This window comes from Nelumbo lutea, chromosome 7 (genome assembly GCF_056320005.1).
Source record: "Nelumbo lutea isolate HS-2025 chromosome 7, American lotus-T2T, whole genome shotgun sequence".
Classification (NCBI taxonomy): domain Eukaryota; kingdom Viridiplantae; phylum Streptophyta; class Magnoliopsida; order Proteales; family Nelumbonaceae; genus Nelumbo; species Nelumbo lutea.
In genome coordinates, this window is record NC_142690.1 from 36,577,626 (window position 1) to 36,589,641 (window position 12,016).

General features: G+C 38.4%; 1 protein-coding gene across 3 annotated transcripts in view; it reads left to right on the forward strand.

Moving 5' to 3' along the window:
- The window catches only part of LOC148846105 (S-adenosyl-L-methionine-dependent methyltransferases superfamily protein), a 60,112-nt gene extending 52,933 nt beyond the window's left edge, over positions 1-7,179 (forward strand). For all 3 annotated transcript variants that reach the window (XM_088952901.1, XM_088952902.1, XM_088952903.1), the window contains exon 12: positions 6,688-7,179. In XM_088952901.1, coding sequence (XP_088809027.1) covers positions 6,688-6,870 — 183 coding nt within the window. In that variant the 3' untranslated portion in view covers positions 6,871-7,179. The remainder of the gene's footprint in view (positions 1-6,687) is intronic.
- The last annotated feature ends 4,837 nt before the right edge of the window (positions 7,180-12,016 follow it).

Genomic DNA, 12,016 nt, shown 5'->3' on the forward strand with positions numbered 1-12,016 from the left:
AAAGACAAAATGTGGTAAGAGAACAATGGCTGAATTGAAAAAAAAAAGGGACTTAATGAGGAGATTGATAAAATAGTTCCTTGAAAGTTATCCTTTAATAAAGATATGCAGCAATGTTTACTTCTTCATCATCGTCATCATCATCATCCATGCCTTATCCCAACTATATGGGGTTGGCTACATGATTCCTCTTTTGCCAATCCGTTCTATATTAGCCATTATTCATTGTTAAATTATTAGTGCTTAAATCATTTCTTACTACTTCTACCTGTCTTTTTTGGTCTACCCCGAGCTCTTCTAGCCCTCTTAATGTGTAATAAATCACTTCTAATTGGCATAGTTGGTGGTCTTCTATGTGTGTGCCTAAACCATCGTAGTCTATTCTCTCTCTCATTTTATCACCTATTAGAGATAACTCCTAGGTTCCTATGGGTAGCTTCATTCCTAATCCTATCCTTTCTAGTTTTTCCACTCATCCATCTTAGAATTCACATTTCTGCTACATTCATTTTTTGGACATGTTGTTTCTTGACTGCTCAACACTCTGCTCCATACAATATAGCTGGTCTTACAACTGTTTTATGGAATTTTCCTTTTAATCTAAGTGGTATTTTCCTTTCAAATAAAAGTCCATGTGCACCCTTGTATTTTGCACATCTTGCTCTAATTCTTTGGGTGACATCCTCCTCAATCTCTCCCTTGTTATGAATTATTGAACCAAGGTATCAGAAATGGTCACATTGAGTTATCTCTTGGTCTCCAATCCCAAGTGTATCTTGATTTACATTCCTGTTATTACTAAATATACATCTCATATACTCTGTTTTAGTCTTATTTTAAAACCTCTTGTTTCTAAGGCATTTTTCTATAAGCTTAATTTTTTATTTAATCTTTCAATAGTTTCATCAATTATGACAATGTCATCTGCAAACAAAATGTACCATGGAACCTCTTCTTGAATATTTTTTAGTCAATTCATCTATGATAAATGTAAATAGATAAGGGCTAATTGTTGAACCTTGGGGAAGATCCATAATAACTATAAAATCTGAAGTCTTTTCCACTGGTGTTCTAACATTGGTTGTTGCCCCCTCATACATATCCTTAATTAGGTCTATACATAGTTTTCAAGGTGCCAAGGTGAGGCTAGGTGGCAGGGGGTACCTTGTCATCTAGTTGCCTAGGCGCGCCTAGGCAATTGACTTATTTAAGTAAAATCCACATATCCTAGGGTAGTTCCCTAGGTTCCATAACCATCTTTCCTTCATAACAAGAAAATCAACATATTTATGAGAAGAAAAAGAAGAGGTGAGAGATGTGGAAGAAGAAATGTGTTGACTAGACAAAATTTCAAGTTCTTCCCTTATTGGTTCAGATTTTGAAGACTTTTGAGGGTTCAATACAGCAGTTAGCAATGTTTGTGTTGATTAAACCCTAACAAATAAGAAAATAATAAAAAGAAATTTGTTTATAAACACAAAAAGTAAATATTTTTGTTTAATAATGTCTATTTATAATTATAACCTTTTAAAAAATAACAATGTAAAAGTATTTAATAAGACAATATACAAAATTGCTTGGCGACTGGGTGAGGCAAGCCTCCTAGGGAACCTTGTCTCCTAGATGCCGCCTTGACAACTATGGGGGTCTATATACTTATTTTGAACCCCATTCTTTTTCAAGATCCACCATATTCTCTCTCTAGGAACTTTATCATATGCTCTTCCTCTAATACACCTTTTTTTTTTTCTTTTCTGATGTATAGGCATAGGAATTTTGATTGGTAACACCTTTCTCAGTTCAATACAAAATGGGATGTCTTTTAAATTATTCTATATCATTGTCTATTTAGAAACTTAGTTTTCCTTTCAAATGGAGCTTCAATTATATTGTAGAAACTTTTTAAGTTTTGTGGAACTTCATCTCTGCTAAAAAACATACATAACTAGGGCTAGTGGACTCCAATACTAGCAACTTCCTTGGTAGGTTATCCACAAATAGATTCCTTCTACTTGACAACCATTTCCATTCACCTTCCTTCCGGTTTAGATTCTGAAATAGACAATGGTTGGGAAAGAATGTTAAACAATAATTGCATTTTTTGGTTAAACTGCTTGTGGGTAGGTAGGTTACAACACTAAGGGAATAGGTTTGGAGGACAGAAGGATGGCACTACCGTTCTCTCTATGATTGTGGTGGTGTATCCTTTCCCCTTTATATGATTGGGTATTTATAGTTGCTGTTGCGTTTAGATGGCTAAGGAATCCTCTATCCTTAGAAGGTCCCCATTCGGCCATTGCATTTGACAATTATTCCTTGGAACTCAGGAATCACACTGATTTGCTACCCTTTATTCCTTCTAGGGAGATCTACCCCCAACTATACCAGAGTGGGGGATTCACCACGTGTTCTCAAGGGAACTTTTCCCAACACGTGTCTATTGAAGGGATTTTTTTTTAATTCAAATAATATTTAATAGTGGTTGGCTAGTCTGCTAGCCAAATCATTAAAACTATAAAAAAGTATCTCGTATGGGAGTTCCCTCTCTTTAAGTAGGAGGGACAGGTGCCCCTCATCTAGGAGGAGGAGGTAGTTACATAACTATCCCTCTCCTTATTTAAGCTCCTTAAGGGGAAGCTAGGTGGAGACTTCTAAGGAGAAAATTGTCACAAGAGATTCTTAAGAAAAGCAAAGATAAAGAGAGGAGAAAAGAGAAGTGCTCAAGGGAAGGTAGGGAAGGAAAAGTCTCACTAATACAGGTAGAAAAAGGAAAGTCCTCTCTGTGAATACTTCCTATATATGTCTTCTACTATGTCTTCTACTATGTATCCTTATTTCTCTCTTTTTTATTTTCACTTTTGAGAAAGGAAATAGAGGGAAACAAACCATTTACAACTAGGTGACTTGGTTGATTATGGTCCCTCTTTCAAGACAAAGTTAGGGATTAAACCATCTACAATCTAATTCTTGAAGGCTGATTATGGTTCCCTTCAAATGAAAGTGAAGAGTAGAGGAAAATAAACCATCTACAACCAGGTGCCTCTACTTGGTTGATTATGGTTCCTCTTTCAAGACAAAGTTAGGGATTAAACCATCTACAATCTAATTCTTGAAGGTTGATTATGATTCCCTTCAAATGAAAGTGAAGAGTAGAGGGAAATAAACCATCTACAATCAAATATTCAGTTTGATTGACTACAGTTACCTTTTTGTATGCAAAAATCCAAGGATTAAGGCTGTTAGAATTTCATCTGATTGACTACAGCTTATTGTGAAGAAAGGAGTGAGAAGGAAATTTTCATTGTATCAAAAAGAAAGGAGAAATGTATTGTTGTATAGTTTCTCAATTGTATTTTTTTTTTCTTTCTTTTCATTCTTGATGTAAAAGAAACGCAAATGAAAAGTTCTTTTTAAGTACCCTATTGTTCTTTTCTTTTGATCTATGCATTCATTTCTCCAAGTTAGAATCAAAAGGTGTTCTCTACTTTCTTGTTGAGATGTAATTAAGGGGAACAATTCGTATGATTCCCTGAATGGGCCTTACCCAAAATAATAAAAACTCAATTACTTGATTGAGTGAATTGTGTTGCATGAGAATTTATTAAAATTTTCACACCAACAGTGTCCTATGAAAGTGTTAGTTACTATCCCCACTCTTTGTCGTGAATTGCTTTTGGGTTTGCTCATCTTTCGTGCACATCACTTGGCACTTTTTTTTTAAGGCTACTACAATGGTTCACATCCCCCTCTATGCTGTGTAGTGGGTTTTCCATTCCCAAACTCCTACATTAGTCCCCTTCTTACATGTAGAATTTCTATAAGTAAGCACTATGATTCGGTTTTGGGATCTGGCATTTTGGGCTTTTCCTTATATATCTTTGCCCCCCTTTCTTATTGGTAAAACGTGATTCTATTAGTAAACAAGAGTGCAAAGAATAGGGTGTCTATAGTTGGGTGCCCAAATTTGTCTTTTAATGTGATAGGGGTTTTTGTTGTAAATTTAGAAAACCGGCAACCCTTTTAAACAAATCATGCAATTCAGGTGTTATTATGCACGCGATACGTGTCCTCTTTGTGCATGCGGTAGTTTGAAAAGGGGGAGGATATGATAAACCCCCCCCCGCCCCCCCAATTCTTGATGCTCGATCTATCATCTTCTTCTGTCATCTTGTATCCCTTTCATTTCTCACCCAACCTTGTTTTTCTTCCTTGTTTGTTCTCTGTGCTTTCTTTCTTTGTTCTATCCAGCGATTCCGACCTATTCTATAACCATGCCTAGGTTGGCTCTGTCCCCTTTTTGTGACTTTGTCCAGTTTGTGGACATGAATTGTATACAGGAGATGGTTGGGCTGTTGTGGGAATCATCTGACGACGAGGCATTCTACCCTTCAGCTCCTAGGTGAAGGGGGGGACTTACTACATCATCAAAGGGAATGAACTCCTCTGCGTGTACAGGAATGTCCCCTAGAAGGAAATCTTGTGGCAACACTGCGAGGCTGATGGCGAAGTGTATGATAAATGGGTTGGGTTCACGTTCTCAAAACCTATTTTCTCCAAGCTTTTGTCAAAAGCAGTTTTACTTTGGCCTATTGATTGCTTCACATCTCTCGGGAAGAACAAGGACCTAGGGTTCATGGGTCCTTTGATCATGAGGTTGTGCACTTGAACCCATACCTTTATGGGCTCTAGAGGAGAGTTTTCGGTCACCATTGAGGATGTGGTTGCGTTGATAGGGCTCCCGCTCTATTCTCAAATCGACCCTTTTGTGCTCTAGATTGCCCAATGCCTCCCTCTTGCTGCATTACCTATATACAAAGGTCTTTTGAAGGGTATTCAACAATTCAAGGAGTCTTTGTTGGGATCTTTTAAATGCATTTTTCCAACTCAAAGATCTTGCTAGAATTTGATCTTGCTACTAAGGAAGGCTATAGTAGCCTTGTTGATTCCCGCATCCCAACAATTATCCAAGAGCCCATGAATACTAACCACCACCTTATGCACAACTATCTTTCTTTATAGGCAGTCTCCATAAAGACTCCTTGAATTTCAAACGGAAGCCTATTTCTAAATTCATTCTCTTCTACTTCCTTGAAAGTATTTGATTGGAATTTGGGATTTACCTTGGAGAATAGGATAGCAGATACCTCATCCTTATTGTAGGTCCATTGAGCTTCTTTTTTCAAAACCCTTACACTCCTTGGACCTCATCTATAGTCCTTTCCTGTGAAGTGTGGTGTAAACCTATTGTGGTGACAGGGAGTGGTACCCATGAGATTGACTCTCTTAAACAACTACTTCACCAAGAATTTGAAGTCAAAGACTTGGGAGAACTACGTTATTTATTGGGTATTGAAGTAGCGTGGTCCAAACATGGGATTTTTGTCTCCTAATGGAGGTATGTTCTTGATCTTCTGTAGGAAACTAGAAACCTGGGCGTTAAACCAACTGACACACCCATTGAACAAGACCACAGGATTGGAACCGAAGGTGGAGAGCCCCTTGAGGACAAGGTTATGTTCCAGAGGTTGGTTGGGAAACTGTTTTATCTTTGCCCCACCCGACCAGACATTTCTTATGCAGTCAGTGTAGTTAGCGAGTACATGCATTCCCTCAAAACCGCTCACCTTCTTGTAGTTGAGAGGATCCTTGGTTACCTAAAGAGATGTCTAGGTAGAGGCATACTCTTCAAAAATAATGGACACATGAAGATAGAAGTCTACATAGATGCTGATTGGGCTGGGTGTGTTGATGACAGGAGGTCTACTTCTGGGTATTGTATCATTGTAGGATGCAACCTTGTCTCTTGGAAGAGTAAGAAACAAAATGTTGTAGCATGTTCCAGTGCTGAAGCAGAATACAAATCTATGGCACATGGTGTGGCTGAAGTATTATGGATGATGTCCTTGTTTGAGGAATTGGGAATTGTTTATGAGAAGCCTCTGATGATATATTGTGAGAATCAAGCTGCTATTAACATTGCCCACAATCCGGTACAACACGACAGAACTAAACATATTGAGGTTGATTGACAGAGAGAGTTGTCTCTTAGGAAGTGCGTCTTTCATATATTGCCTTTGATATGCAGCTTGCTAATCTCTTCACCAAGGTAGTTACAAGGGCCAAGTTGGAAACAGATTTACGCAAGTTGGGAATGATAAATATCTATTCCCAACCCCACTGCTGCTGTTAGTTTGTTCCCTATTTATATTTGTGGTTAGTCTTCTGTTAGCAATGTTAGTTTTATTAGTTATTTTCTTATGTAAGCAGTAGGGGCATTAATGTAATTGGCTATCTTATATTTTGATGTTATTATAAATAGCTGAATGGGGCAGCAACTAAGGCCATCACACTTTCTCTCATCCTTCTCTTCTCTCTTCTTTCTTTCTTTCTTTCTTTCTTTTTCTTCTTCTTCTTCTTCTCTTCTCTAGTAATTTTTCTTCATTAAATTGCATCAAGAATTGGACTGATTACAATCCGGATTTGCCAACTAAAATCAAGTACATTTTATTCATGGAAATTTCTGTCATTCACAACTAGTAGTTATTTGTTTATCTTTTTACATTCCTACTTTATTAGATCCGGGTGATAGAAATTTGATGCCATAATCCAATAAGTTGAGCTTCTATTTTACTAATAGTCATGTATAAGTAATTATGCAACCCTTATCATTATCCTTTTATCATGCAGGAACTTATAGGGCCTTACTGGTCGCTTAGAGCCGTTTTGGGGCCTGTGTTGGAAACTTTGCTTTTGCTTGATAGATTATTGTTCCTTCAAGAACAAGGCAGTTCGGTCAAGGCAGTTGCTTTGCCCATTTTCAATCCCATATTATCACCACGAAATGTGGCCATAATTGCTCAGAAAATTTGATGCAGATTTAGTTGTCTAATGCAGAAACGATATTGGTAGTGATTTGGTAACCTCTTATCTTGTTCTTTATGTCAGCACAAAATGTATGTCATTAAGCCATATGGGCATGGAATGCCAACTGCCTTAGCTACGTTGGCATATCAAACTTGAAGTCATTATGTCAAAACTGTATTTAAGTTGGATTCTCTCTAGTGTTAAATGGTCCGCAGATCATGTGTTAGCCATTTTCCATAGGCATTATCTTGCTAATACTGGTCTTAATTCTAAGGCCCATTACTTACTAAGGATCTTTGTCAAAATTCTGCAACATGGAACAGATTGAGCATATAAATAAGCTTAAAGATTGATGCAATGCCAAGGGTTAATGTCCAAGCTAATGACTGAAGAATGATTTCTGGGCTGAAGTTCTGTGAATAACCATAACCATCCAAGTTAACTCTAATGTTGAATGTTAGGCCGAACAAACATTGGTGTTGAGTTCCAGCTTCCAAACTATCAGAGTGGAGACTGAATAATGTGGTATGTGAAACTCATTCTGGATGATGTTATTCCATTTTAGAAAGCAATTGTGAAGGCAATTAAAATATCTTCAGGGCCAATCCAAAAATAAATTGGATCAAAATCAAATTTTCAATAATTCGATCATGAGGCCAAACCCTTGTCTAATTTGAAATCAATCAAAATTGAAGCCAGCATGAAATCACTTTTGTGGAAATAGTTTTACAAAAGTATTTTTATAAAAACACTTTTATAAAAATAATTTTATGAAAAGTATTTTTACGAAAACACTTGTAAAAATGTTTTTATGAAAGCATTTTTACAAAAGTACTTTTATGAATGCATTTTTTGTTGGACAGTTTTGTATGTCCTTAGTTTCAATCAAAATGATGTACTTTATGAGTTTATTGTAAATGAATAAAAGTGCATATTTGGTTCATGTTCCCTTGGTATGTTTCTGTATAATATTTTTAAACTAGACACTTAATGAGACCCGTGTTAGTTTAGAATGCTCACAGCCAGTAGGTCGGTCTAGGGAGACATATCTTGATAAGGTTGACACTGTTGTGCCACCAAGTCGGTTGGGGTAGCCTGTCTCAGCTGCCAATGTAAGACCCTATGTACATATAGTGTAGGATAAATTGAATTTTTGAATTAGACCAGATTTTCAGTATTGCTCTTGACCTTGAAGATTAATGGGCAAAACAGGAAAGTTTCACCCGATCACTAGATTCGATTATGATACTACACTAAGTGTCGGATTGGACTGCTTTTGATGTACCAATCAGTGAGATCTTTAACGGGCGTCAAAGCTTGGGTATGTTGGGATAATTTGAGAATTCATCTGAGTGGGTGATCATAGTGATAGGATCAGCCTCTTTGTCGGACAAAGGTAATGGTCATAGTGATAGGATCAGCCTCTCTATATCAGGTATAATCTTTTTGTTAGACAGTCTTGTATGCCCTTAGCTTCAATCGGATTTGATTTACTTTTGTTATTTGGTGGAAATAAATTAAAGTGCATGTTTGATTCATGTTGTTTGGTATAATTCTGTGTAAGATCCTAAAACTGGACACTTATAGAAATTTGTGTTAGTTTTAAATGTTCACAGCCATTGGATAAGTCTGGGGACATTTATCCTGTTAAGGCTGATACTGATGTGCCACTAAGTGTTAGGATGACTTGTTTGAGCCATCAGGGTAAGACCCAAGGCACATGTAGTATGAGATTGCTTGAACCCTTGAACCCTTGAACCGGACCAGATTTTCAGTGTTGCCCTAAACCTTGGAGACAAATGGGCAAAACTGAAAAATTACACCTGACCCCTAGACTCGATTATGACACATCACGAGGTGTCGGATCGGACTGTCATTGATGTGTCAATCAATGAGATCTTTATTGGGGGTCAAAATCTGGACATGTTGGGGCAGTCTGAGAATTCATCTGAGTGAGTGGTCATAGTGATAGGATCAGCCCCTTTGTCGGACAATGGTAATGATCGGTAATGCACTCTCTGATGGAAACCAAACTGCCAGTAGTTGATTTCAATCATTGAAATTTTGTTTTGTAAAATTAATATATATATGTATGTATATGTACGATTTCAAAAATATTTGCAAAAGGTTTTAATTCCCGGGATCCATGTGAGTAGAGAGTGCGGCACTGTTTTTTACAGCCGAGGGAGATGTTTTCTCTTGTCGGACAGTGCTTGATCATTAAGGGCTGAGAGGTTAAGTGTAAGACCATTTAGGATAATACCTGATGGACTAATCTTGCACCTGTCTACAGTCCCTGGGTTTTTATAAAATGGCTTGGCCCAAGGGCCACTTAATGTAAATGTTGGGCCCATAGGGTCCATGCGATGGGCTCAAGGGGGTCACTGAGTTTTTTAGTGAATTCGGCTGGGCCTTATAATAAAGGTTGGGTCGAACCCATGTGGCTGGTGTGTAGATCAATGCTTGGGTCCCACGCCATACAAATAAGCCCAACTGGGTAGCAGGTTGGAAACTGGTTAAACACTGAACACTTAATGGGCCAAAAGCCCATTTCGAACTGGGCTGATATGATCACCAGTTCATGGGGCGAATCTGAGATTAGTGTTAGTAAAATGATTGATTCTTTGACCTTATCCACTCTAAGATACCAAATTCAAATTAGATTTGAATCTGGTAACCTTCTGATAAAATCAGGAGTTAACTAACTTAATCTGCAGATAAGATTAAGATTGACCTCTATCTAAATACTGATTTGGATTGGGATAACTCCCCAAAATATTGGGAGGTTTCTTAATCAAGAAGAAAGAGAAGAAAACCCTAGCAGAAATATCAGATTTGGAACTAGGGGGTTTGAGCAAGCAAGAAACATATCCTGCAATCTGAGATTTGATATCTCATAGACTCCAGAGAGAAGAGACAGTTCTGCCCTCTTCGTCCCTAGACTTCTCCTCCTTCAGTCGCCGCCACTCCCTGTTGGAAGATTGGATCTTTGCAGCAACAGGAAGTCAAGAAAGCAGTTTTTGACAATAGTCTTGCAAGAAAGACAAAAGGATTCAGTGTTCAAGGTTTTCAGAGGGTTATTGTGAAGAATCCAGTGTAAGACGCACCCTACTGGTTTCGTTCCATCCACAACTGTGTCATCTTTAGTAGGAGCAGATCTTGGTTACTTCTTTGGGCGTGAACACCAATTTTAGGAGATATTATTTCTCCGGATCAGGTATAATCTTTCATATTTCTCTTTGGTTCAGATCTGGTTTGTTTATGGTTCAAGTAGGATCCTTGAATAAAGTATTCTAAATTTAGGGAATATGATTCCCAGTTGGAAGAATGTAGGAATTATTTTTTGAAATTCGCCCTCCATTCCACACCCTTCATGGCGTTCATTAGATGGATCCTATCATTCTTTCACTTCTACTCCTTTTGGTTCAGATTTGGTTCAGTTTATGGTTCAAGATTGATCATTGAAAATATGATTTTCTAAATAGAGAATGCAATTCCCAGTTGAAAGGGAGAAAAATTTTGAAATTTGCCGTTTTTTTCTTTAAGATTTGGGCATCCATACGATTGATCTCTTCTCCCTTCAGTGCTATTAGAGCCATGGTTCAAATCTTGAATCAATTTGTTCCAGATTTAACCTGCGCAAATGGGCAGAAGGCGTTCTACCAAATTTGAGCAGATATGGGTCATTCAGTAATGAGAAAACACACCATAAAATTGGGCTATCCATTTGTTGTTGGGTCTGTCAGAGTGTTTCATAAGATGATAGGGGCGTCATAGACCGATGTGGGAGCGGCTTCACCAGAAAATGGGAACTCTTTCACGGTACCTTGGCGTTTACGAACATGATGGGTAAGCACCCATTGGACAGAAATGTTTACTTGAAAACAGCTCTGAACCTTGTTTGACAGAGGCCAAAGGGAAAACTCATATGACGAGTAGATATGATCATTCACAGAAAGGTGGTGGGGTTTTGCAGCTGAAACAGTTGGCTCCATGCACCCTATGTGACTTTCCACATTTCCATAGACAACTCGCAATCTCCGTCACTGAGAAAGGAGGGAAATCTCAGAGATGAATAAATGGAAATGGAATGTAGATTAAAATCCATATCTATGTAATGAACGTGAATCAAATTAGGTTGTGGATTGATGTTTGCTCTTTTATTAGAAAATGGCAAACGGACAATTTGCAAAACTACTTGATGATAACAAGCTGAAGGGCCCAAACTATATCGACTGGTACAAGAACCTTATGTTGGTCTTAACCTCTGAAAAGTTGGATAAGGTAGCCAAGAATCCAGCCTCGGATCGTCCAGGAGATAGGGCTTCTGAGGCCCGGAGAAGAGAATACCAAGAATGGGAGGAGAAAAACTCCCCAGTCCCGGATCATCCGGGAGATAGAGCTTCTGAGGCCCGGAGAAGAGAATACCAAGAATGGGAGGAGAAAAACTCCCTCGCTGCTATATCATTGCCTCTTTGGACAATCCAATTCAGAGGCAGTTCGATCAAATCGAACTTGCCAAGGACGTATTGGATAGTCTCAAGACAATGTACGAAGAGTAGAATCGTTCTACTTGGCAGAAGGTCTTGAAACAGTTCATGACCGCGTAGATGTCCAAGGGCTAACAAGTTCACGACCATTGTCTCCAGATGATGGGTTATATCAACGAACTGGAAGCTCTTGGATTCGGGCTGGATCTGGTAACACAGATCGATGCTATTCTCAACTCTCTGCCTCCATCATTTAATCCATTCATCATGAACTACAACATGAACAAGCTGAACGTCAGCTTGTAGGAATTCAACAATATGCTGCAGAGGGCCGAAGAATTGATTAAAAGGATGAGCCCATTGCCATGCTTGTTGAAACTAGCAAATCGGGCAAGAAAAGGAAGGCAAAGAGAGAGCCATAGAAGAAGGCTGCCAAACCCAAGAAACAGAGGAAGGACAATGCATCAAATGCGTCATTTTTGCAAAAAGACCGGCTACTGGAAAAGGAACTGTCCTGCCTACTTGGAATCCAAGAAAGGTAATTTCGAAACTTGTGTTATAGAAACCAATCTATTGGTGGCTTCTGCGTCATGGTGTATTGACTCCGGGGCTTCAACTCATGCGTGTAACTCACTGCAGGGGTTCAAGGTAAGCAGAATGTT